General features: G+C 35.9%; 2 protein-coding genes across 4 annotated transcripts; both read left to right on the top strand.

Moving 5' to 3' along the window:
* Nucleotides 1-12,020: 12,020 nt before the first annotated feature.
* On the top strand, nucleotides 12,021-19,485 carry LOC126599798 (protein MEI2-like 1). 2 transcript variants are annotated; one of them, XM_050266244.1, is made up of 15 exons: nucleotides 12,021-12,781; nucleotides 13,398-13,583; nucleotides 13,782-13,827; nucleotides 14,476-14,799; nucleotides 15,312-15,688; nucleotides 15,806-15,964; nucleotides 16,094-16,210; nucleotides 16,305-16,456; nucleotides 16,561-16,643; nucleotides 16,725-17,141; nucleotides 17,234-17,888; nucleotides 18,071-18,155; nucleotides 18,245-18,313; nucleotides 18,440-18,619; nucleotides 18,907-19,485. In XM_050266244.1, the coding sequence occupies exons 2-15, from the start codon at nucleotides 13,506-13,508 to the stop codon at nucleotides 19,063-19,065; spliced, it is 2,901 nt and encodes a 966-aa protein (XP_050122201.1). In that variant the 5' UTR covers nucleotides 12,021-12,781; nucleotides 13,398-13,505; the 3' UTR covers nucleotides 19,066-19,485. The 2 variants fall into 2 exon arrangements, with proteins under 2 accessions (XP_050122201.1, XP_050122200.1); XM_050266243.1 differs by having other exon boundaries at nucleotides 12,021-12,802.
* Nucleotides 19,486-21,903: 2,418 nt separating this feature from the next.
* On the top strand, nucleotides 21,904-26,572 carry LOC126599649 (uncharacterized). 2 transcript variants are annotated; one of them, XM_050266048.1, is made up of 7 exons: nucleotides 21,904-22,185; nucleotides 23,016-23,415; nucleotides 23,535-23,691; nucleotides 24,315-24,359; nucleotides 24,868-25,030; nucleotides 25,168-25,538; nucleotides 25,896-26,572. In XM_050266048.1, exons 1-7 carry the CDS (start codon nucleotides 22,057-22,059, stop codon nucleotides 26,212-26,214), a joined length of 1,584 nt encoding a protein of 527 aa, XP_050122005.1. In that variant the 5' UTR covers nucleotides 21,904-22,056; the 3' UTR covers nucleotides 26,215-26,572. The 2 variants fall into 2 exon arrangements, with proteins under 2 accessions (XP_050122005.1, XP_050122006.1); XM_050266049.1 differs by having other exon boundaries at nucleotides 22,040-22,185; nucleotides 23,008-23,415.
* Nucleotides 26,573-27,883: the final 1,311 nt, after the last annotated feature.

The following is a 27,883-nucleotide window of genomic DNA, read 5'->3' as shown; positions in this document are numbered from 1 at the left end:
AACCTCTTCCACCTTAGTATAGATAATATCATTTTTTCAAAAAGAAAAAAGAAAAAAAAAAAGAATGACCAACTGGTGGTTTTATTATTGTAGTTCAACTTTTTAGAGGTCATGAAGACTCACAGAAGCATTTCAGCCTCCTTTGATCACCATCGTGCGATTCACAAACACAAAGAATCAAATTCAAAATACACTACTTGAAAAACGATCCTAAAATTCGTTCCAAATTACTGAGCAATCCTAATGGTTGTTGGCGTCCTTTTATTGTTCGATTTGTGCAAATATGGATTTTGGTGTACATTATTTTCACATGTACCATTCAGCATGTGTCCCCCACTGCGGGACCCATCCAACTCCATCTCGTATTTGTGGCTACTGGTTAAGATGTTATCCACGTGTCATCCGTTGACACCTAGTTAATTAATTAATTTTGGTTGTTAGAGCTATTGCCTATTGGATGTCCGGGGAAGAAAAAGATTTTAAAATAAATGTGGAACATTACAAAACCATTTTTGCTCCATCCTCCCACTTTATTTTACTTCTTTTGTTCGTTTCCGGTCATGTGTCATTCTTTTATTATACAATATTTCCTTGTACAATATAAAATTAAGTTTAGTCAATTTTTTTTTTAGCTAATGGGAATTTTTATAACAAAGTCAAAAAAAGCATAGTGCAAAGGGCTCCGACGATGAAAGTAAGGAAATAACAACCGTCTCATAAATTGGGTAAGTACAAACGGGACTTTGCTTATGCATTCAACGCATAGTCAGGTTTTTTTTTTTTGTGTCAATGATGAGTTTTATAACAAAGTCCAAAAGGACGTAGTGCGTAGACTTCTTATATGAAGGTGAGAAAATAACAACCGCCCCATGAATGATTTAAGTACAAACGAAACTCCACTTATGTATTCAACATATGATCAAGTTTTTTTTTTTTGGTCAATTGGAATTTTATAACAAAATCCAAAAGGAGTTAATACAAGGATTCCGCATATGAAGGTGAGAAAATAATAACCGCCCCATAAATGGGTTAGGTACAAACATGACGCCACTTACGCATTCAACGCATAGTCAAGTGTTTTTTTTTTTTTTTTTTTGTCAATGAGAATTTTTATTACAAAGACCAAATGGGTATAGTACAATGACTCCGCATATGAAGGTAATAAAATAACAGCCATCCCATAAATGGACTAGGTACAAATGGAACGTCACTTATGTATTCAACGCATAAAGTTAGCTAAGTTGGTTTGAGTAGTGTGCTGCATTTAAATTTGAATATTCTTTCTTGTAGTTTAAGTTAATTTAATAAAAACTATTGTTTGAAAAAACCTTTCATTCCACACTACTAACTAGCAATATTCCAGTTTTATCATGGCAAACATTTTATCTACATTAAATTAATTTAAACAACGTGGAATGAGATTCGAACACAAAACTTTAGGCGCATATGAGTGAATGTTCTTAATTAATTAAGGTACAAGCCACCTGCTTATTCTATTGTGTTTGGAAAATAAATCTTCTTGTCATTGATATACGGAGATTATTTGCGAAATATAGATAAAGAAAAAGTTTGAAAGTTTTTATTTTTGTACTAAAAGTTTAAAAGAATTTCAAGTCATGTTGTATGATAATCGAAAAATAACTTCTTTTTTTTGTGGCAATTACAAATAATTTTTTAAAGTGATTATTAATTGCATCATCTGACAATGATTATGTGGCACACAAGTCGCATAGGTTGGCCAAATTATCTGCGTATTGTGATGTTTACTTGCCAACTCTGGTTAAGGACGTGACACCTTGATATTCTCAAAATCTTAATCTTGGGAAGATGAGCTTTTGATTACCAAATTCGTCAATGATGGTGACTTTGATTCTTTTATTTATTTATATTGTACAATATAAACCTTTTCAACAAGTTTTTTTTTTTTTTTTTGACAAAAGATATTATCTTATAATAAGTTAGCAACAATGTAGTTCAAAATCGCATTTAATAAGAATCGAACTTAAGACCTCTAACTTACAAATTAAGAGGAATATCATTAGATTGTAGTACTAAGCGACCATTTTCAACAAGTTTTTAGTTTTTGTATATTTTACGCAAAATTTACTAATTTTCAATCTAGTTGTACATAGATTTAAAAGTAAGAACAAAGATGAATAATTAGATTTGAATTGGAAGAGAGAACCTTAATTTTGATTCAATGAGGGGTTTAATTAACGTTTTAATTTTTAATTTTTGTGTTCTTGAAAGAACTTGATGTAGCTTACACATATGAAAAAAAACTAAGAAAGAATTGGAAATTTTTTGGCTTTTACTTTTTTTTATTTTGATGAAATCGATATATAAAAAAAGATAATCAAACATAGAATATGACACACCTCGACTGAGATCAAGGCATGCTGGTCGTCATGTGAGGGTGACGTAGCCATGTGTACAATGCGGAAGCAATAAGGATAAGAAATATACGAATAAATAAAAACCGGAAACTACTAAGGTGCACTAATAACAGGAAGTGCTAAGAGTGAAATACAAGTGTAAATACTCATAATCAGAGCATAGAAAGTCTAGGTGCAGTCCAGTAGGACAAATACTAATTATACAGTACCATAAGATGTCATACAATTATTTTAATAGGTCAGAACCGTCGAAATCCTCATACGCCACCAACAGCAGTCAACCTTAAACCTGGAGGGGCGCACAACAGAATGTGTGAGTGGGCAAAAACAAATGTTTTACAAAACCATTTCAATTCTCAACAGTTCTAACCCCTCACCGTAAAACATGTATAATTTTTTCCCAGAAGTAGAATATAAGCATATGCATAAATATATATACGTAAATATATCAATTCAATTCATGCTTCACATATTCATAATCATTAGTATGACATGCCAAGATATAACATAGTAAGTAATTCAGGTGAGAATAAATTCATGAAAATATAACATATTAGCCGGAACCCCTATGGAAGTCTGTACAACTGAATTCATAGCTCAATAGTCAATTCTAGCCGGAGTCACTGCAATGACCTATACGGCACTCTACTACACACGAGTCGGAACCAAAGGAAAATGTTTGTACGACAATACTGAGTGTAATATAATTATGCTCAATACTACTCTCTCATAATAGTTTGGCGATAAATCGCTAGTCACCTACGAGTTGGAACTACCTATGATGGTCTGTACAATAAGACTGTGCACCTAAATTGGATCAAATGTGAGTATATGGTGCGGGAGGTGACATTAATAACAGGCATGTGCCATATCTTTGGCTAAATCACAATCATCCTAGATGCAGTTTTACGAGCTCTATGTTTCTCAATTAATGACAACTTTAAATCACATCACAATGCATAACTCACCTGGGTTTACCTGAGCGTCCACAACACCACAATCATATATATATATATATATATATATATATATGCATCATATACTAATTTATATACAAAATATAAATTTATATGCATGGCTTTCAAGGCATACTTTCATTTAAACGAATTTTCTGGGAAAATATCAAGTATATAAATATATACTAAAAACCAAAAGCCCACTCACTGATATGTCGAAGGGTCGTAACCCCCGAGTCGCCCTTGACTACGCTTGTCCTCGGGATAAGTCTCACCTATATGCGAATTAACTATAAAAACGTTATTTAATGCACATAGACAAAACTAGCTAATAACTTCTCATACAATGCTCAAATGGGGTGTTTGAATATACCAACGTGATCTACACAACTCCACGAACATCCCCATATTTTTAGAAAAAAATTTTGACCACCTACACGCCGGCCAAGGCACGGCTAGATGCACCGCCCACGCGCGGGCATGTGACTGGCACACTAACGGTGGCAGTAACGGCGTTAGGGAATATTCCATCTAAAAACTAACAGCGTTACCTTACGTCGTTAGCATATTCCGTCAAAATCAATGGAATGTGCTTCTTCTTCCCCTACGATTCACCGAACGCTGGCGACTGTTCGTCGGTTTCTGGAAAACTTCTAAGTCTAATTTCTACCTCATTTCAACTCCAAACTTTATGAAATTTGAACCATTTTGAAGATCTCATCAAGACGAACAAAACCATACCTTTTTCGAGTCCTAAAACCCACGGGATTTGCAGGAAAACTCCATGATATTCCGACCAAACCTGCAACTCGTCGAATCTCACTATTCTGATGTCCAAAATCTTCTAACAAACCACTCCTAGCCTCGTGAGGACCTCCTTAAGCTACCTATAAGCTTGAAATCCCCAAAAATATGAGATTTTTCGTTTGCATGAATAGTACCTCAAATCAGAGGTTATGGTTTCTTGGGTTTTTCAAGGTTTCAAGTCCTAAAAATGACATATACGAACTCAAGGACAAGCAAGGAGTTTGAATCTTACCTTCTTGACGTCGATCCATGCTTGAAGTGTAAGTTTGGCGTTCGTCCGTACGTGAGGGAAGGAGAGAGAGTGAGTCCGAGGGAGAGAGCACGGGAGAGAAGTGAGAGAAAGAGTTTGTGTGTGTGTGAGTGGTTCACATGGTCACCAACCAAAACCACAAAACCAATTTCCAGTTTTTGTTCTAAAAATTAGGGAAATACAAATTTGGACCCCCATTTACATGTATAACACACCACAACGCTCACATCCAAGGGTAAAATAGTCAATTCACGTCATCGATAATTTATTTCGAGACGGACTATGACAGAACATCTTGTCATAATAACCATTTGAGTTTGAAAGTTTTGGAAAAACTAAAAACGAAGCACCAAAAACAAGAAGTTGTAGATAACAATTAAGCAAATAGTAGAATGTTGATCATAACTCTTAGTTTCATAACCAATTTTTGAACCAATTAATTAAACATTTGAATAATCGATTAGTCTTTTGTTTATTTGTATTTGTCTCACTTCAGTTGAAAGAGGATATTGAGTTTGCAGATAAAATATATGAATTCTTAATAAATAATATCGAAGGTTTAGGAACTTAAAACCTAAACTCTAAACCAATAAGATTGAATCTTTGCTCCATTGGGAAGCTCCTCCTTCATATTGGTTTAAGCTTAATGTTGATGGTTGCAAAAAGGGAAATAATAATTCTAGTGGAGCATGTGATGTTTTAAGAGATTTTGATGGCAAATGGATTTTTGAATTTTGCACCAATTTGGGTACATATGAGATTCTCACTGCTTAGTTATGGGGTGGCATGGAGATTATGGATTGATAAACTACGGGTAAAATCATTCTATGCACCCACAATTCATTTGATGTTGCAAGCTGCTGGCAATAATTATCTTTTGGGTCCTCTTGTTTTGGCTTGTCGTGAGTTGCTTTCAAGATCTTGGCAATGCAATCTTCAACATGTCTACAGAAAAAAAATTTGTGGATAGATTAGCGAGTTATATTCTTAATTTAGATTTAAGCGATTTTTACTTGATAATTCTCCATGTTTAGTTAGTTTTGTTCGTGAATATCAACTTGAATGTTCCAATCTAAATTTATTATTAATTAGTTTTATTTGGGTTTTTATTATCACCCTTATTTAAAAAAAAAAAATTATATATCGTAAAGAAAATTATATATTTATAATAAAGTAACATTTTTGTGATAAAGTAGCCTTTGTTTTTTATATGATACTTCCTCAAAACCTCGCACATTCATCATGCCGGACCCTCCCACGCCGACAATCAAGTCACTTGCTATTTCAACCGGCTCGGCTTTGAACATAAAATTCCGCCCAAAAATATCTACATCGGGCATGACATGATACAATATTTTTATAGGAAAATTAATAAAAATGGTTTGAAAATTTTAAGTTTTAATAAAATAAAATAAAGTGATGTAAGTGAATAGTACTAAGAGTGACTTTTTAGTGTTAAAATGTCATTTTCGTTAAAAGTGAACAATATCAGGAGTGTTTCGTTAAAACTTTTTTTTTTCCTCAAGCAACTAATTTCATTAAAAATAATAGTATACAAAGTGAGACAAGTTAGAAGATAATTTACAACACTAAAGTATAAGTGCTGCCCAATACTAAAGTAAAATAAAAAAACAAGCTCCAAAAGTGAGTCCATAACAATGCCTAAGTCGAAACCTCTAGATCTGAAAACGAGAACCAACTTCCTCCACCGAAATAGTTGCACCACCATCGCCAAACAGCCACAACCAAGAAGGAGAACCAACGAACCCAAAAAATGAATAGAAAACGGGGGTGTCCAAGCAACCCGTGCTAAAAACGCTCTCATAATCCTACCAAATAATGCGAATTGTACTTTAATAGCCATCCCATTTTACAATATTTAAGTATTAAAATTATCGATGCACCATTATTAACATTTGACATTTCATATAATTTTTAAACAATAATAGAAGGAGATATTTTATTTTATTTGCTGGTTGGATGAGAATGGAACTAGCTGGTATAATTATGATTAAAAGTTTGATTATCATTTGATTAAAAAAATAAAAAGTTCATTTGGATATTTGGAATGTGAAATCACATTATGCTCTTATAAATATAGGTTCATTTTTAATAGTTTCTGTGTCTAGGTTACATGTGAACGGGTTGTTTTTGGTAGGCGAACCGATCAAGTAGTCCAACTTTTTGAAGGAATAGGATTCTCTTCGAATTCTCTTTGTGGGGATCCGGAAGATCAATCAATTGTGTTCATTAATTATATATCATGTTGTTAGAAATTACTTTTTATTTTTAATTTAAAATTGAATATAAATAATATCTAACGAAAATTAGTCGTACGATATACAATGAACTGAAACGATTGATTGATCACTAGATACCCACAAAGAGTGTCACATCCCGGCCTGGGCCCCTACCACATCTCAGGCTCAACTCTACTGTAGTAGCACGATATTGTCCACTTTGGGCCCCGACCATGCCCTCATGGTTTTGTTTTTGGGAACTTACACGAGAACTTCCTAGTGGGTTACCTATCATGGGATTGCTCTCGCGCGAATTAGCTTAATTTCGGAGTTCCTACGGAATCTGAAGCTAATGAGCTCCCAAAAAGTCACGTGCTATATGAAGATGAGAATATACATATAAGGCTTACATGATCTTCACCCTTGGAACGATGTGTGATCTTACAAAGAGGATTCGCAGAGGATCCTTGTCCCTTTTTGAATAATTCTTATGTTCAATTTCTTAAGAGTTATTTTTCACTATTCATTTCCCCAACCACTTGGTAGTCTGAAATTATTGAAGAAAAATTACATGTAAACATCCAAATTATCATGTCAAAAATTTAGTGTTCACAACCCACATCGAAATGGTTATGATTTGTGTAACGAAATTATTGAATTTATTAGTCATTAGTGAATATAATACAAATTAAACATGATTTGTAAACATCTTAATTTGCGCGTGCATGAGATTTCATCAAATTACACAAATCATGTTATTTATTGATTTAGTCAATTGGTCATCATCATACTTATTTTGGTTATTAAATTATGTATTATAATATAGACATACGATGTTTTTATGTCTTTAAATACAATATTACTTGATAAAACACATTTTACAAAACATAGTGGACTATAATCACTACGCGAAGCGTGAATGTAAAATGAAATGTCACACATAATAATTTTCTTAATGAACTTACATTAGTTGTAAAATTTCCATAATTAAGTATAAGTTAAAACCTCAACTGTAGCTTAAGTTGTAATTGCTGGATTGCCCTAGTGGTTAGGACATATCTCTTTAACATATTACGTTCCGGATTTAAACTTTCCAACTCTTTAATAATGTAATTTTTTTTACAGGCAATAAAATATCTACATTAAAATAAGGGGAGATGAATTTAGACACGAAACATCGAGTGCAAAGATAAATGCTCTTAATCAACCGAACTATGATCGAGTTATCCTTATCGGGTAATGTTAGAAAGACCAAATTTTTAAATCAAATTTGCAAACCAAATGATGCGTCACTAATAATAAATAAGAACATTAATTAACACTTAATTAATAATTCAATCATCTACAACCGCATCATTTGATTTACAAATTTGGTTTTCTAATATTACCTTTACCCTTATCCTAATAGTGTAAATTAATATAAAAGTTATATAAAAATAAATAAATAAATAAAAGAAATGCCAAAAGCAAAAGGACAAAAGACGCTGAAAGTAAATGATTGGCCATGTGATTGGTTAGTATAATGTAAATTAGCATTTGCCTACACACTTTGTGTTTATGAACATATTTTTTTAGAAAATGAGAAGGGGAGAGGGAGATAGAGAACGTGGGGGGAGTGAAAGGTTTTTGTTTTTAGGTTTTTTTTTTAATTTTAATATTGAAGGTATTTTAACATCACCTTTAGGTGATGTTTCAATAAAAAACAGTAAAATTTAAACTTGTAAAATTACATTATTGCCCATCATTTTTTGTGTGTGATAGAATCCTAATTTATCTTTTCATCCTCTTTTGGTTGACAAAGAGAGTTTCATTAATTAGTAGAGATAAATACAAGGAGTAAAATCCTGATTGGCTGCTAATCTGTATTGTATTTTTCCTTATCGTTAAAATAAGTAGATATATTATTGTTTAAGTATAATGTAGACAATTTTAATTTAATTTAATGTAATTTAATTTTTCAGATATATTTTCAAGTATTGTATACAACTTTTAAATTTCAGAGGACAAAATAAGATTAAAGTCGAGTTCTAGTGATAAGGTGAAACGAGCTTTGTGTTTAAGAAGTAAAGTGATGATTTTTAAGTTACATAAAAGTAAAGTGAGATTAAAATCGAGTTACAGAGAGCGTAGCTAAAAATAATCTTTAATTTAATCAAGTGAGCCTAATCTAATATTATACTTTGAGTAAAATGTAGAAAATTGTTAGCACATTTTAATTTAATTTAAAATTTTTAGATATTATTTTCAGGCATTGAATACGCAGTACAAGTTATTAGGTGAAGTTTGTATTTGTTCTTGAAAGTTAAAACCAAAACATTTCGTGCACAACACCTCACCTCGACCTATCCGACTAGAGAAGACGGTACATAACGGAGTATACCGTTTCTTATGAATATTTGATTCTTGAAGCTAATTAAATTTAATTTTCCTAACTAATATTAACAAACCAATTAATCCATATACTTCGCATGTAGATGTTGTTTAACTACCTACACCCTTCTTCGACCAAAAAAAAAAAAAAAAAAAAAAAAAACTACCCACACCCTTCCTCTTCCTAGTAGTCAACCTTTAGAGAGGATCCTTGTCAAATCCTCTTTGTGAAGATCCCAGGGATCCTCCAATTACATTTGTTCATTGTATATTGTGCGGTCAGTTTTCGTCAGATATTGTTTATATTCAATTTTAAATAAAAAAATTACAATGATTTCTAACCGCACAATGTACGATGACCGGGTGTGATTTGAGAATCCCCATAATCCTCTCAAAAAGGATCCGGGAAGGATCCTCTCTCGTCAATCCTTTTCTTAATTCTTGGAGTATTCCACTTTCCAATTGCATGTTTTTAGGGTTTCTTTCTTTCTTTATTTTTGTTATTTTTTTAAGAATTAATTAATATGGTAAATGATTAAATTATATGTTAATAATTTACTTTATAAGAGTAATGAATTTCAAAGTGTGACAATGTTGACCCTAAAAACTACTATACCTACGTGTCACGCATGCCGAGTAATTAGTAAGCTAACTACGTCCTTCGGTTGTATACGGGGCGTGCCAACTCGTCGGCCAAGGTCGGCTGAGGAGTAAAATTTTTTGATGTTGCGTTGAGCGCACGGCTGACTTCTCGATCTTGCGACTGCGGCCGAGGAAGGAACACTCTCGACCTTTGGGTTCTAGAGCCTGAAGACAAGGCTGCTAGTCTGGAAGTTTACAAATCGTGAGCTCGGATTCGGTCACAGTGATTATATTCGTGAGAGTAAAAGCACGCCGAATCGACACCAGAGTATAGGGACACAAATACTCAAAACAAATGTATGTCTTGATTGTGAAAGTGGTTCAGCTGTCAGAATGCCGAACTCTAAAACCTACTTGCGAATACCCAATCATAAACAACTTGGCGTTCGATGTGCCGAGCTCTAGTAACACCTCACTTCGTCGAGAAGGCTGATGAGATGACCTCTGCCAACAAGGATCCGAAAATCCTTCTCGACCGAGACTTAGATAGATAACCAGTCGACCCTGTTACAGTGCTGTTTATCCAAACTGAAGATGCTTCACGGTCGGCTGATTCTACGGCAATCGTGTTGTTTATCCAAACTGAAGATGTTCGCCGCTTGCCTCCACAGTGCTGTTTATCCAAACTGAAGGTATGTCGGTAGAAAAAGAAAGTAAAAATCTCAAAGTTGTTGAGAGGTTTCGCGTAGAGCGAGAGTTTGCACATGACAGTTTTTGTGTTGAATTGGGGGGGGCTTGTTCGATGTCCTCCCTCCCTATTTATAGTAGCCAACCTGCATTGAATCCCAATCATTCTCGGATTAGAAGTCATTTCCCCGATCCAACCTTATCTCGGCCAATCCTACTCCTATTATGACTTTGAACTTAACTCGTTATCAGGCTGCATTAAATCTCAAACTCCAGCATCCTTATCTTGTTGAAACTCCTTCTTGTAATATGACTCATCCGCATCCCACAGATTTCTGACGGGATATGGCCAGCTTCGACTGCGCGGCCCATGAGTTGGACAACCCTAATGACATCTAAACACGGCCTCTGGGCCGAGGACAATTCTAAACTCGGTCCGACCAATACTGGGCCGAGAACAATTCTAAATTCGGCCCAAACCAATATTTTTGGGCCCAAACAGACAATATATGAAAAAAGGAACATTATCATATTAATTGGTAGTTGAGAGTAATTTTAGAAGTAATTTAGCGATAGTGTTTGTGTATTAGAAAATGAAATTAAAAAAGCTACGATATATATGATTTGTTATGGCATAAGGTAAGCTCTCATATTCAATTCGGAACTCCAACTTATTGTTTATTTGTAGTAAAGAGATGGCGGCAATTTGAGATAATGCAGCGACTACTATGTAACTTATGTGGTAAGTTCGTTATTCAGTTATTTCGTAACAAGCTTACATGCAACACTATTAGGATTTAAATAAACTCGATAATTACTTCGTTGGCATGATGTTAAAATGTTATACCTAATCGCTACTCCTATCCCGCTGAGGATTAGGATGAACTCTTTGTTTGAGGTCATGACATTTTTGCAAGGTAAAATTGTGGGACAATACTCTCAAAATCATCACCCTTAAATCTTTAGTATATGTGCTATGTTAGCTGAACTCGTTAGATCCCGTAAGGTTTTGGTTCATTTGTTAACAATTTTAGAGTGGGAAAATCATGACTTTTGAAGCAATCTCAATCTCATCATTATGCTCGTATGATAGGTCTTATTTTGAACTTAACTTTTATGGTTCACTCCTTATAAGCCTTGAGCTTTTCAATTCAAAATGTGTATGTAGCACCAGTATATGCGATAGCACATACAAAAGATACTTAAAATGTTCTAGGACAAACTCTCGTTGATAGATTAAAGTTTGTTATTAGCAAACAGGTTTAGAGACACTTATGGTTGAAGAGGATTCTAAAATTCTAAATTCATGTTATTAATCTTAGGTTTGAGGTTCTTTGGCGTCTCAATACCTTAGTGAAAGACAATCATTATGTAGCTTGCTCTTTTGAGCATATTTCTTCTATGACATTATTCGAACCAACTTTGTGCAACTGTTGTAGCTTCAGAGCATAATTTAAATGGAATCCTAGTTTCGTTTCAAACTCTCCTTCCAAATTCGGTAAACTAACTTTGTAACAGTTGTTGTGACCCGTGTGTACTCCAGAGTCTCTCTTGCTCTAAATTGCCCTAGGGGTATCGTAAATTTCCATTTTCCTAAAATTAAAAAAGAAAAGACAAGAAAATAGAAGCCGAGGTTGCAAGTAGCAAGCCAAGAGTAGTAACCAAGTAACCCGAACAAAAAGTGAAAGTGGCAAATGGGTCGGATCACAAACGTCAAAACAAAACTGAAAGGTAAACACTCAAAACTGGTTGAGAAGAGAAGAAAGGTCACAGACTGGGGATTTTTGTATGTCCAATCCAATCCAACCCAACACAACTCAACCCCACTCTGGCACTTCCCACCGGGTTTTAAATCCCCTCGTGGTTCTCTCTCTTTTGAGTTGAGTTTTGTGTCTTCAGTTCTGTTTCCATTTCATGTTTTTCTTTTGATTTTATCCGCAAAACCCCAGCACATACTCTCTCTCTCTCTCTCTCACACACACACAAACAAGGAAACCCGCTTCCATTTCTTTCTCTCTCTTGTCTTTGTCTTCTTCTTCCTCCTTCCTCTTCCTATTTTCTTCTTTTTTATTTCAAACCCTCAAAAGCCAACCAACTCTCTCTCTGACCTCTCAGATTAAACAAATCCGTAAAACAGCTTTCTGTATGTATTATCTTCCTCCACAGTAACTGACCCACCGGCGGGACCCCTCTCCCTCGCCGGAATTCCCCTCCTTTTCCGGCTACAAGCTCTATTTTTTGGGGGCTGGAAAAAGGATTAGGTAGAAGCAAGCACTTAAGAAAAAGGAAGAGAATTTTGGGTTTTTGTTCTCATCCTCTCTCTCTCTCTCTCCCCAATCTTGTGGTGAGTGTGACAACTTGCAATGCTGCAAAAGGAGAAGAGGGTTCAGATGCATAGGTGCTGAGATCCATTGTTGTTTCACAAGTTTTCATTTTTTTGTGATAAAGTGATGATCTTTGTCTGAATTTTGGACATGGTGAACAATTGTGCTGGTGAGCCTCCTGTTTTACTAGGTCAGACCTTTTTCTTTATTTTTAAAATTTTTGATGTGAATTTTACCATTTTTTGGGGTTATAATTTGCTGTTTAATTTCCTCTAATCTGTGTAAATTTTGAAACTTAGAGTTAAATTTTATTATTTTTTCTTATAACTTTCAAGGGTTAAACTCCAACTGCTTTCATGTTCTTCCTGATCTTTTGCTCTTTGCCTTTTCACCATTTTTTCAAGGGTTTAAACTCCAATTTTGATGCATTTTAGGTTGATGAGGAGCTTAGGAAAACATAATTATTAAATTTTGATTTTGTTTTCCTCTATTTTTCTCTGCAATCAAATGGGGTAATTGTGTTTGGTTGTTGGTAGGTAAGCAAACATTTTCACTTTATTACTATTTTCCCCACTTCCTTCATCTTTCTGAGGTTGTAAGGAAAGAAAAAACATCTTAAATTCTTCCAAATTTTAGACCCTAATGAGTAAATTTTCATGCTTTGTGTAATTTGATCTCGGTTTTCTTTGAATTCCTAAATGCCATTCTCAATTTCGCTTTAGAAATTTATGGTTAGGTAATAATCTGAGGATAATCTTAGTTTTTAAATTTTTGTTAATTTTCAGGTAAGGAGTCATGTAACATAGACAAATTCGGCAATTGAGAAAGCTCGAAAATTTACTATATTCTTCGGTTTTGATTGGCAATATTCTCTGGTTTCGGAGTGCTGCACGATGCCATTTGAAATAATGGATCAAAGGGGTGTATCTGTCTCTTCTCACTTCTTTGAAGAAATCCCTTTTCCTTCTGAGGTAATTCTTTGTCTTGTTACCATGAAAGTTGTTCCATCTTTAGTAATTCGTGAAGTTTTCACAACGTTTCATTCAACATATCGCACATCATTTTTTGCCCCGTTTAACTCTATCATTATTTTTTGCCTCATTTTTAGCACATCATACCTTTTTGCCATTGTCTTAATATATATCACTTTGCCAACTTTGATTCACCAGAGACAAGTCGGATTTCAGAAGCTGAAAACCATGCCCGATTACCAAGGTGAGCATCCTGTTAGGAAACTTGCCCGAGAAAGTCTATTAGCTTATTTGTCGTGTCTGGTTATCTTATGTTTTCGGTGGTTATCTGGGTTTAGTTATACCACATTATCTGTTGCAATAATTTCCCAACCAAACAGATGCCCCTAACTTATTAACAACTGCTGTGATGTGTTGTGTGATGCTAAGTTAACCAGTCTCTCTCACTCAATGCTTAGGTTTGAGTTGCCACACGTGTCTACATGGTTAGATCATGCCTTGTAAAGAGGGAATTAACATAAATAGTAGTTGTGATAAAATTAATCCGAAGATTTTGAAGTATGTTGTCTTCATTTTGGTCAAATGGATGACAACTGGTTGCTCGAAATCCCAACTTCAAAACAGAAGTTCTTACTGCTCTATAAAGTAATCGGTTTAACGCACTTCTTTTGATTGAAAGCAAATAAATGTGCCATGGATCACAAATTGGTTCTCTTCTGGTACCTTGTCTGCCAGAAGTTCTGAATGCAATAACTTGTTTTTATGGAAATTGTATTTTTGTTGATTTCATACCATACCCTTGATCCATTCTCATACTTTGAATTTGAATTACTCTATTTTACGGTAAGAACCATAACTTTTCCTAATCTCCTGTGTAAATATTGTCCTTCAGCGGGAGTCAGTGGAATGGTACCGACACCTGGCAGCATGTTGGGTTCTTCAATGCCATCAAAAAAGTATTTACCAAACGGGGCACAGTCGGTGGATTACTTGGATCCACCACAATCCAATCTGGCTGGGGAGCAAATTGGTGAAGGAATTCCCAACATCTCCAAGGTCTTGTTGAAACCTATGGATCACCAACCAAAATTGTGGTCAGACTTGTCCGCAAAGCCAACACCTTATAGCTCAGTTGGCGGGAAAACTCTTAATCCTGGCACCCAGCATGAAAGTAGTCTGTTCTCAAGCTCTTTGTCCGAAACTTTTAGCAAAAAGTGTAAGTTTTCCTTCTGAAGTCTATTAAATGCTTGTCTATATGTTGCATGAGGTTAATGTTACCTTCTGTATTCTCGAATCAGATACTTATGTTGACCATACTCTTTAGTTTTGTCGGTAGATAATATCAATCTGCAGTTCTATCATTCATAAAAAGCATGCAGAAGAAGCAGCAAAATTTAATTTTCTCACAAAAAGTTTTTCTTCAATTCTATGTCTATAAGAAGTTTCGACATCAAATGTTATTTTGCATAAAGTTTCCGCATTTGAATTATCTGGCTCCAAAATATTTCTTAAACTTCTTGTCCACGTATAACACATGTTCTAATTTGTTTGCTACTTCTAATTTATGTACTAATGGTTAGTCGTCACATTTGCAGTTGTTGGGATAAGTCGTGGTTGAGTCGACTTAAGCTGACTACTACTTGATTGATGTATTACTCTGCACATTTTTCCACAAATATGCATATTTATTATCTTAACATCCTTTTTTTTTTCTTTTTCAATATGCAGTGCGATTACTGAAGAATGATTTTATATCTCATCAGTCTACTCATAACGGTGCCTCCCAACATGAGGAAGAACCCATTGAATCTCTTGAAGAAATTGAGGCGCAAACAATTGGAAATCTCCTTCCAGATGAAAATGACTTGTTTTCTGGCATGACAGATGAGCCGGGTTATAAGGCTTATGCTAATATTGGTGATGGATTTGAAGATTTTGATCTCTTTAGCAGCGGCGGTGGCTTGGAAATGGAAGGAGATGATCAAGGGGCTTATAATAGCTCAATTGCGGGTGAACACCCTTATGGCGAACACCCTTCCCGTACCCTTTTTGTTCGCAATATTAATAGCAACATTGAAGATTTGGAATTGAAGGCTCTTTTTGAGGTGCTTATGCCTCCTTTTCAAGTTTTTTACTTTTTTATTATTTATTCATGTACTTTATTTTAGTTTGAGAGTTCCATGCAAGCCAGTTAAATTGACAATTGTACTTTGTTCTGTTAGCGATATGGAGATATCCGGGCACTTTACACTGCCTGCAAGCATCGTGGGTTTGTTATGATTTCTTATTATGATATAAGGGCTGCCCAAAATGCACTAAGAGCACTTCAAAGTAACACACTGAGGCATAGGAAGCTTGACATACATTATTCAATACCCAAGGTATGATGATCACTTACTTTTCACTTTTGTTGTATCCGCTAAATTCGCGACCTTGTTCTTCTCGTCTTGTTTTATACATTCTCATGCTGCATTGTTCCATCATGCTTTTATACTTTGCCAATATGTCAGGACAATCCTTCGGATAAAGATACTAACCAAGGAACGCTAGTATTATTCAACCTTGATTCTTCTGTTTCTAGTGACGAGCTTTCTAAAATTTTTGGATCTTATGGAGAAATTAAAGAAGTAAGGCATCCAATTTTCCCCTCTCCTATCTTGCTTTGCTTCTAAGAGAAAGAAAGAACTTTGTATGTTATGTGGTTGTTATTTTTGTTTTCAGATCCGTGAGACTCCACACAAGCCTCATAACAAGTTCATAGAGTTTTATGATGTTAGAGCCGCAGAAGCTGCTCTCCATGCGTTGAATAGGAGTGAGATTGGAGGAAAGCAGATCAAGCTTGAGCCGAGCCGTCCAGGGGGCACAAGGAGGGGGTATTGATAAGCTACTCTTGCTATTGATTACAATATCTCGTTTTCTCATTTAAGTTTGAAATTCTTAATTTTCTCCTTTGTAAGAAAGAACATTCCTTGTGCAGTTTGGCTCAAGTTTCCGAGCAGGACCGGGATGAATTCAAATTTTGTAATGGTTTGTCTGACAATTTATCAACAGGCACCAAGGGTATGAATCTGTTTGCTATGAACTGTTGCTTCAATTTGTGTTTATCTTGTTATACAATTGCTTACCTTTCTTTTAATACAGCGACGCTTCATCCTGGAATAGTCACATCAAGCTGCATGGTTAATGGATCTAGCCTGGGCATACATTCTGCAGTCCGTTCACCTGTGAGTGCATTTATTGAAAACGCTTTATCTCATCAGAGTTCAAGTGTTCCAGATGCCTTTCCCGCTCCAGTGACATTGGCATCTATAGGGAAAAAGTTTAGCCTTCGTGACACCGAACAGTCTCTGGATGACATGAGTTTTGGTAATCAGAGTGCTCCCGGCATACATCCTCATTCACTTCCTGAGTATAATGACAGTTTAGCCCATGGTATTCCATGCAACACTTCTGGTGCTATCAGAATCATAAATGGCAATCTGGGACTCAGAATGAGAGAAGGAACAGACCGAAGATCCACTGTCAGTGCAAATGGTCACCTAGTGGAACTGAACGGAGGTACTGTTTAACCGAAATATTACTTGTAATGCGGATTTTAAAGTAGCATTATTCTGGTGAATTTGTTGTTTACAAGTTGTTTTCTTACACAGCTTTTGGATCTCCTGGAAATGGGAGCTGCCCGGTTCATGCTCATCCCTATCTTTGGAATAACTCCAACTCATACCAGCAGCATCCTTCAAGTCCCATGATGTGGCAGAATTCACCATCATTTATCAGTGGTCATAGTGCGCATCGCTTTCCCCAAATGCCAGGATTCCAAAGGACACCACCTCATATGCTGAGTGGTACATCGCCTGTGCACCACCATGTAGGATCAGCTCCAGCTGTTAATCCTTCCATTTGGGAAAAGCATGCCTTTTCAGGGGAGTCTCCTGACACTTCTAATCTTCACTTGGGTTCTCTTGGCTTTGCACGTTTTGCTGGTAGTCCACAGATGCATCCTATGGAGATTTCTTCACAAAACCTCTTTTCTCTTACTGGTGGAAATTTCTTGGACATGACTACCAGTACCCGGCAGCGCTCTTCACAGGAGATGGGCCACATGTTTCCTGGTAGGAATTCGATGAGTTCAATGCCTACCTCTTTTGATTCTCAAAATGAACGTGGTGTTAGAAACCTGTCTCACCGAAGAAATGAAGCAAATTCTAACAATGCTGATAAGAGACAATATGAGCTTGATGTTGAACGTATACTCCGTGGGGAAGACAGACGCACCACATTGATGATCAAGAACATTCCCAACAAGTATGTTTATTGTCCCCCAACTGTTCTGATTTATTGCCATCTTCTATTTTTTATTTTACACTCATCCGCTACAGTACTGTGATAACGATGGATTCTTGAAACTGCATATTTTCGTAAAAATTGCAATCCAGTTGTACGTAGTGATTTTGCTATTTTGCTAAACTAATTAACGGTTGTTACAGATATACTTCAAAGATGCTTCTTGCTGCAATAGATGAGCAGTGTCGAGGAATTTATGACTTTCTTTATTTGCCAATCGACTTCAAGGCAAGGAAATTGTTTAGAATATCATCTTTTGTTGGGTATAGAACTTAGAATTTTTCTAATCCAAAATTTGTCTGTTTAACCTCTCACAGAACAAATGCAATGTGGGATATGCGTTCATCAACATGATCGATCCTCATCAGATTGTTCCGTTCTATAAGGTTTGACTGCATGAGAGCTATCTGCTCAATATGAACAAATGCTTTTATATCTGTGATATTTAAAATTTTTCTTTGTTTTGGGCTTTTCATAGCCCTACTGAAACTAGATTGCACGTCTGTTAACAGGCATTCAATGGAAAAAAATGGGAGAAGTTTAACAGTGAAAAGGTGGCATCACTTGCATATGCTCGTATTCAGGGTAAAGCTGCTCTTATTGCGCATTTCCAGAACTCAAGCTTAATGAATGAGGACAAACGCTGCCGTCCCATACTTTTCCACACAGAGGGTCCAAATGCTGGTGATCCGGTAAGATATTGTGAGATGAACAGTCCTCTAATTCCCCTTTTTTAAACTACATTAATCTAATTGGTCGTTTTTTTTGGAACTCGTGTCTTTCATTTCCAAAATTCATGGTACGAGGAAAGTTGTAGTTCTGAGAATGTTTGTCCCAGTTAAGTGACAACTTCTATGTGCAAGGGGGTAGAATGTCTTTGAGTTATCTTAAATTGGGTTTTTGGTCGATAGGATCCCACGTTAGGTTGGTTATGTTCCCACATTACCAAGACTGACCTATATTTTTTCTCTCTCAACAGGAACCCTTCCCCATGGGTACCAACATCAGATCAAGACCAGGAAGACCTCGAACAGTTGGCTACGATGATAACCATAATCACGGGAATCCTTCAGCAACTGCAAGCGGAGAGGAAAATTCCAAGGAATCCGACCGAGACTTGTTCTACCAAGATTTCTAACCATTCAATCTAATACCGGCGTACAACGAGTATAACCACTCCAATTCTCTACAGCAGGGGTGGTCTATTGACTTCATTTTTAACTATAGAGGAGTGCTTCTACTAGGTTTCGGATTTGCCTCAACCGAGAGGGTTACTTCACAACCGTTTGGTATTTTCTCTGGTATTAAGCCAACTTATGGGCAGAGAGAATGTCTTGACAAAGCTTAAAATTTTGGAGTCTTGTTTGTTGAACAATGTCTCAGTGTATAGGCAGGCACTCACAGAACCTTGTGCTAAGGCTTTTTTTAACCTTGTTTTAACTTTTACCTTTTACTCATGTGGGACCTTTTTCTGGTTGGCCAATGATGGAGACACACATGTACTTTTGAGTACTCCAGTTGCTGAAATTTTTGAAATTCTAATCTTGCTTTGATGCTATGTGAGTGTGTTCTCTTGCAATCTTTCTTAATGTTTTCTTGTATTTTGATACTTCTTTTTGGGAACCCCAGAGGGAAAAAATTCCTACTCCTTGGATCATCCTCTTTTTGGAACCACTGCCTTTGGCGTCAATCCTTCTTGAGCTCTCTCACTTCGCCGATGTGAGCTTTCGTGATTGTGGCCATGGAGCGGTTTGTTTAATCTCGGACTTTGGAGCGGCGATTATTGTTTAGACCTAAGGTGCTGGTGTTTGTGGTTTGTGCACTTGTCAAAGAACTATGAGAAGGAAACTAGACGTTTGGTGGATAGGACTCATAGCAAAGCTTGTTTGGTGGATGAGACTCATAGCAAAGCTTCTTTGCCGATGATTGCAAATCATCAGAGATAGGTAGGTGTGGTCTTTTTCCTCGTGGGGCCTCTACGATAGTACAATGTTTTAGTGCTCATGACTATGGTTTAGGGTTTTAGCACCAAGGTTCTCCATGATTTTTTTTTAATATGTTTGTAATTGTAGGGTTGTGATGTTCTTTTTAACACATGTAGTCTCTTCAATTGTTTTAAGAGGCACATTTATCTTTTTATTTTATTTTAATTTTTTATGAAAAAAGACATTAAAAAGAGATACGTTTAACATATCTATCGTATGTACAATTTTTTTTAGAACAAACAATATTATCTACACTAAGGGCACGGGAAAGTGACTAAGGCTCCTAATGGGCTAGCAATAATATGGTTCAAATTCGCATTTGGCGAGAACTGAAATTAAAACCTCTCACTTATACGTGAAGAGGAATACTACTAAACCGTAGTTCGAAGCATTATATGTACATTTTTAACTATTCTTAAAAAATTACCATAAAATTTAAGAAAAACTAATTAAAAGGGCTTGAAAACTTTAAGTTTTAACGATAAAGACAAAATAAAGGGTAAAGTAAATAGTACCAGGATTGATTTTTTAGTGTAAAAATATGGTTTTTCGTTAAAGTGAATATTACCAGGAGCTTTTTGTTAAAGTTCCCTAAAATTTAACAATGCAACATGTTATTAGCACTCTGAAATCATCAATTACTCTTTAGCATTTGTCATGCCTTTATTATTTCATTAAATTACCAATCAACATAAATAAAAATACCTAAAGTTCATTAATGAAATATAAATCATTTTCTTTTTGTTTCCATAAAATAGATCATCCACCATGTAACACTTTGTAGTTTTAATTGAAAGTCGTTAAAAATAAGGATTAAGTTCGAATAGCTACTTAAGTTTTAGAGGTAATTTCAAATTGATCATAACTTTTTAAAATATTTTAAATAACTTCCTAACGACTTGAAAAGTGAAAATTTATTAGAAGCACTAGTTTTAAGTGATGGTGCATACAATTATTAAAGCGTGGTTTTATTCTCAAGTTGTCTACGAAGCTTTGGATTTCTAAATCAACACAATTTGGCAAAGCTAGTTTACTGCTTAACTTGGTTGAAAAGAGTCAATTTGAGAATTAGAGCTACAAAGACGAGCATTAGTAGATACCAAGTTTAATTATTTGTCTATCTCGTCATTTAATGCTAAAAACATCATCATTTAATGTTGATAAAGTCATTACTTAACGTTGTTGACCTAACAAATGTCTAATTTTTTAAACGTTAAGTAGCTATTCGAAATGCTATACAAATTTTGACACACCCCGTAGCAATCCATATTGGCACGATTATAATGTAACCAATATGTGCCTAAAATCACATCGAAATCCACAATGTCTGACGGGATAAGATTCGCTGGCATAACTACTTCTTCCACCATCATTGGACACACCGTAATATCCATAACTTATTTGTTGGATTCGTTAAGCAAGTAAACAGGTAGGTCATATTGGTGACTCCGACTTATGTGCTAGCATGACATATGTTTCTTGGAAAGTGTTAAAGATTTGTGATTTGAGTTTGAGATTAATTATGGTTATATATATATACTATTTTCTGGGAAAGTATACAGGTTTTACAGCGAAGGGTTAGAAATGTTTTAAATGAAATGTTTTCGAAAAACTTTGTTTTACTAACCCACTCAATTTTGTTTTTGCGCCCCTCCAGGTTCTAGATAGCAGAGCTTTGGTGGCCACGAGGAATCCAGCGGTGTTCTGACAGAATTCACAAAAGTAGGACTCACCCTCGGGTGTTTCATCTCAGTAATTGTATTTTTTTTTAAAGCTTCCGAACTGTGTAAATGGTTACGTCACTCTCACGTGACGGCCAGCATGCCCTCCTTCGGGACGGGGTGTGTCAAATTTGGGACTAATTTGAAATAACCCCTAAAATATTGGGTAGTTATCCTACTTAACTTACAAAAACAAAATAAATTAAGATTTTTGATAATTATACTTGATTATTTAAAATTAATTTTTTAGTGAAAAATGAAGAAAGTTCAAAATTTGTTTGGGTTTTCCTACTGCCCCAAAATATTTGATTACCGCAGACAAAGAAATATTGAACGAGTGCTCTGAAGAAGCCCAAGACAGAGGAGGTGGAAAACACAGACGACGACGGCGGTGGCGGCAAACAAACAGAAAACAAGACGAATATGGCGGAAGAGGAGAACGGCTATCCAGATAGCAGGCAAGAGCAAGAAGAAGCCCTCGTCGCTCTGATCGAGCATCGCACCCGGGAAGTCCACCATCTCCGCCAGCGCGTCAACTATTACAAAACTCAGGTTGCACCCCACCATCCCCCTCCCTCCCTCCCTCCCTCTCTCTCTGGTCATTTCGATGGGGACATATTGGGGTTTTTAGAAATGTTGGTTTCCTTGTTTGTTTGTATTCATTTGGTATGCTTCTGCTGCTGCTATAAAGTTATAAACTTTGAATTATGGGTTTTAAGTCTTTTGATTAACCTGCTGCTGCAATGCTTTTTAAGCTTGAAAGTTTTAATCTTTTTGCTAATCCCAAATTAGAACGGTTTACAAAGTTTAATTAGGACTGCTTTTTGATTAATTAAATGTATTGGTTTTATGCCCTAAGCTAATATCATGGAAAATGCACACCCGGGTTTGATCACAGCACAAGAAATCTTTTTAGGGTTCTTGAGATGAAGTTAGAAATAAAAAACTCATTGATTTTGAGTCTGATCATAAACACTGCTAATTATGACTTTGCTTTAATGTATGGAGTTGCCTTGATGGCCATTGATTAGCGGAATGGCCTTGTTTAAACTCACTGTATATGAAGTTAATTGCTGCAAATTCAAATCACCAAGGGAAGACAATATACCATTTTCTTAGGGGTAATGCTAGGGAGACCAAATTTCTAACCCAAATTTTGTAAGCCAAATGATGTGGACATTGACGATTGGATTATTACAAGTGTTGATTAACATGCTTATTTCTTTTTGGTGACACATCATTTGGTTTAAAAATTTGGTCTCCCTAGCATTAACCTTTTCTTAGATATGCCCGAAATTATGAGCGTTTCTATGTGTTTTAACTTATGAGATGCCTTCCGAAGGGAATTATCCACTAATTATTTATTTGGAAAAGGCATGCAGCTTGGAGAAACGGAGAAGAGGTTAACTGATGCCGAAATTAAGTTGGCTCGACTTCGACGCCAAGACAAAGTAGGGTCAACCAGGAGGTCTCCGGGTGGTGGAACGAGAAGTCCAAAGGTGGAGCGCAGATCAACAAGTCCTATACATTTAAATGAAGGTTCTAGACACCAGCATCAATCGAAAACAGAACTTTTCATTCCTGCAGTCAGCTCAAAAGTTTCCCATCCTACAATGGTGGCAGGTTCTAGTGGGAAAAATCCAGTTAATTCTAGTGCTCAAGCAAGTCCATCAGTTTCTTGTCAGTCTATTAGTGCTAACAGAACGAAAGGCAACAAATCGTATAGAAATTCTTCAAAGCAGGACGTTGAAGTTCAAGATAATGGGAAAAAACGGAAATTTGGTAAGACTCTAGCATGTTGACTGGCCTCATTGTCCATATTGTGTTTCTTGACTGCCTGTTTCTAGGCCACATATTTCAGCTTTTCTTTGTGTGTGATGCTAAAATTGTATGTATTTCAGAACAGAAAGAACACAAAGAATTAGTCCCGTTGGTTCGCACTAGCTCTCAACCATGTAAAATCAACTGCTATGCGAGCAGTCACATCTCAAGTCAGCACAAGAGAAAGTTGAGAAGTCTTTCTTTGTGTCCAGTGAATGATCAGCTTTTTGTGACCAGGTAATTAACATGTTTGCTGTCCGGTAACATTTTTTTACTTGTCATCAATATCCATGATATCTGTTGTGTTTATTTCACTCTTTCAGGATTTCACCTTTGAATATGTGGGGGTACATATATTATATGGTTACATCCTCGGGTTATAAGATTAACCCTGTTTTCTTGTGTCCACATCTTTTGGTTAGTAGTTGTCTTTGGGCTAGAAATGGCCTCTAACTTTAAATCTGTAACGTATATATCAAATTCTCAAAATATCAGGTATCTTTAACCCTTTCAGGTAGTTGTACATATTAATGTGTATTGAATTATAAATTACAGATTATGGTCCTGCTTCGGAATATGTATATGTCTTTCTTTTTCATAAGCTGGTAGTATTCTCTTGTACTCTGTTAAATGAAATTGAATCCTCATCCTGATATTTTATGTTATTAAGAAAAATAATGGTAAAAGAATTTGTGTAAGCAGCCCAACAAGAGGCAACGACATAAATTTACACTTAGAATTTAAGTTTAAAAGAAAGCTTGAAGTATATTGCTTACCGTGTCCTACAATTGGTAACTACAAGATGCATCAAACGCTAGCAAACCTGATCAATTTTAACAAGTGCTTTGGAATGTTTGCAGTGCTTTGGATGGAGTAGTCAACTTCTGGCAAGTTCAGTCCAAAGGGTAAAGTTCAAATTCATCATGTTACATTATTATTTCTTAACTTCACAATTGTGTTGTCGGTAGCAATATAAAGTGGATTGAAATGAGCATAAGGTCATATAGTCGAGCTTTCTCCTTTTTTTTTTTTAATTTTTAATTTTATTTATATATTTAGGAAAAGCATGTATTTGAGCTTATAGTTATATGATTACATGGCTTTGATAGAGATGTATTCTGACTGGTGGATTGTATTTCCTAAATTGACTGAGGAGGTGCAGTATCTCTGTGTTTCAAAATCGGTGTTGGTATCTATGTGGCTGTGATTCCTTGGTCTGTTTAGAAAGGCAGACCTGTGATTATGTTTTTTTGTCATGACCTCTGGATTTGTAAATTCTTGCAGTTTCAATTTTTCATCTCATGTCTTAAATATTAGTTGCTTAGCCACTTTTGCAGTGCTCTTAAATTTGCAGGCATGCGCTTCTACTTTGCACAACTGATCGGGCGTCCCTTTTGTTTCTTTTAATTGCAGGTCTAGTGCTTCTCGACTTAGTTCTACTGATTGTGCATCTCCAAACAGGAGATGGCCAGAAGATATCGCCTGGCACCCTGATGGAAACAGACTATTTTCTGTGTATAGTGCTGATGGTGGCGATTCGCAAGTATCAGTCCTAGATTTAAATAGAACACAAGGGGTAAGGGCCACCTTTAAAATTAATTGCTCCAATTGTGTGTGGGGTACACTGAGCCCTGAGCAGCATGCCCTCAGCCCATGAGTTTCCCAAATTTAGAGAATTGACATGCCGATTCTTGGCTTTTTGTGCATTGACAGAAAGGTCGTGTTACTTTCTTCAAAGATAAGCCTCATGTGAGAGGGATCATTAACAACATAGTTTTCCCACCCTGGGAGGATACCTGTTTTGTCACTGGTGGTAGCGATCATGCTGTTATAATCTGGAAAGAGGCTGATGCGGAGAATGTATGGAAACCAAAGACACTGCATAGGAATATGCACTCATCTGCTGTTATGGGAGTTGCCGGGATGTTCCAAAAGCAGATAATACTATCAGCCGGAGCAGACAAGAGAATTGTTGGGTTTGACGCTAACACAGGAAGAGCAGAGTTTAAGCATCAGATAGAAAGTAAATGCATGAGTGTGTTGCCAAATCCTTGCGACTTCAATATCTTCATGGTTCAATCAGGGTGAGAAACACTGATTTTTCATCTAGAATTTTCATATCATCAACTCGTGTGCTGTCTTGATAATCGCCTTGTCAGTGCTCCTAGAACTGAATGCCGTTTTGTTCACCTCATGCATTTGCATGCTGCATCATATTATTTGTTAAGATGCCTCACGGTTTTTGACATGTGTTTGTATTGTTAACCATCAGAAATCTTTTGGAAGAACCCTTGGCTTTCTAGACTTGATTAATAATCATATATTAGAATAACTTGATATGAGTGTACATTTTGGACGAAGGGCTTTTCTTCAGTTACGATTTCTATGTATTCTTTTACGAGCTTGAAGTTATTAACGTTAACCTGTTTTATAACACGCAGGACCCATGAGAAGCAGCTCCGACTATTTGATATCAGACTGAGGCAAACAGAGATACATGCTTTTGGGTGGAAGCAAGAGAGCAGTGAATCTCAGTCAGCTCTGATCAATCAGGCTTGGTCTCCTGATGGCTTATACATCTCATCTGGTACGGCAGATCCATTGATCCACATATTCGACATCAGATACAACGCCAACAAGCCTTCTCAATCCATAAGCGCTCATCAGAAACGGGTTTTCAAAGCTGTATGGCTCCACTCATGCCCCCTTCTCATTTCCATATCTTCTGATTTGAACATTGGTTTACACAAAACCACGTAGACGGTTATAAAACGTTCCAGCTGACAGATACTACTAGCCCGGAAGTGAAATTCCCTATCTGGTTCTCTGTTGTCCTCATTTTACGTCGGTGCTCAAAGATCTATTACTTGTTTTCAAGAGTAACAACTTTCATAGTGCATTTTTGTAAGAGTCGAGCGTAGGCATGCTGTCGAGATGTCGGAGAATTGTACGTAGTTTTTTCGACGGGACGGTGCTGATAAGTGGATTAGAGTATATTTTAGATGCAAATTTCTTTGAGGAAATGGAGGACATGATGCTAAGTGTATTTTTAAGTACGCAATGGCTGCCTTCATTTTCGATGTGCTTCTGTGGAAATCAAACGCTAACCTTCATCTCATACACGACATGTCGTTTTACAGAATTGGGCCCATGGACCGGATGATAGATAATTCGGCAGTCCAAAGTTTGCAGAATTGGGCCCATGAACCGGATGATAGAAACACTTTTATTTATTTGAGCCCTTCGCCACTTCTTATCGATTGTATTAAAAAAAACATTTGCGAGAATGATTTAAACTTGAGTGGAATATATCAGACACTATTCTAACTAACTTGACAAAATTCTACACACGTACGTTTTTAAGTTCTCGTAAAATTTTCTCATAACTCCATCATCAAAGTTCTAAGTATTTACTAATTAAATTTGTGTTTAACATTTTTTATGACATTGATCCTCTGAACATTGGTCATGTGCATTACACGTGACGAGACGGAAAATTGTGACAAATTGATATTCGTGGTACAATTAAAAAATTCAGTAGGCTTGAGCGAAATTGAAAATTCGACAGAAGAGAACCACAGTTCAAAGATCAAAAGGAACACAAATTTTTTATACCCCAAATTATGAAATATTGCTTCGTTATTAAAAGTCAGAAACCTACGGGAAATATCATCATTAAAATTAATTTATTATGTTGTTGTACGTTCTTTTAATCACAAATAATCACCTAGCAGTACGGTCCAGTGATATATTTCTTTAGTTGTAAGTAAAATGTTGTAATTTGTTTTCCATGGATAGCAAGTTCAATACCAAATTATTAGAGAATATATTTGCTCACCGATCACTACCCTCAAGTGATGGTGATGCTTACTACCATATTTATCACCGTTAGATAAGTTTAAATTTTGAGATCTATGCAATGGATAGACACAAATCTCAAAATTTAAAACTCATCCAACAAAGATAAATAGGGTGTAAGCATTATCGCCACTTGAGAGTATAGAGCAAAAATGCACTGTGGCTCGCACAACTCCTTACTTTTAACGTAAATACATCGTCTTATGAAAATTTTAATATGAATAAGCATTCTCTTAAATAATTCCGAGAGGAATAAAAAAATAAAATATATTGCAAGCAAGTATTTTTAGTGAGATCAACTTACTTGAACACATGTTTACCGTCATGTAATATTTCAATCCTACAACACATATCGCATGTTAAATTTTTTACTCATATCATTGTTTTATTGAACCAATACGTCATTGTCAATTCGTTGTCTGTAGATTCGAGTAATGCTAGGAGACTAAGGCATGAAAGTTGATAATTGGTTTATTACTTAAGCGTTGATAAACGTGCTTATTTCTATTAGTGACACATTATTTAGTTTATAAATTTAGTCTCTTTAACATTATCCTGTAGATTCTTTTTA

The sequence above is a fragment of the Malus sylvestris genome, chromosome 14 (assembly GCF_916048215.2).
Source record: "Malus sylvestris chromosome 14, drMalSylv7.2, whole genome shotgun sequence".
Lineage (NCBI taxonomy): Eukaryota > Viridiplantae > Streptophyta > Magnoliopsida > Rosales > Rosaceae > Malus > Malus sylvestris.
Note: the sequence above shows the minus strand (reverse complement) of the source record. Positions and strands in the feature narration are given on the sequence as shown.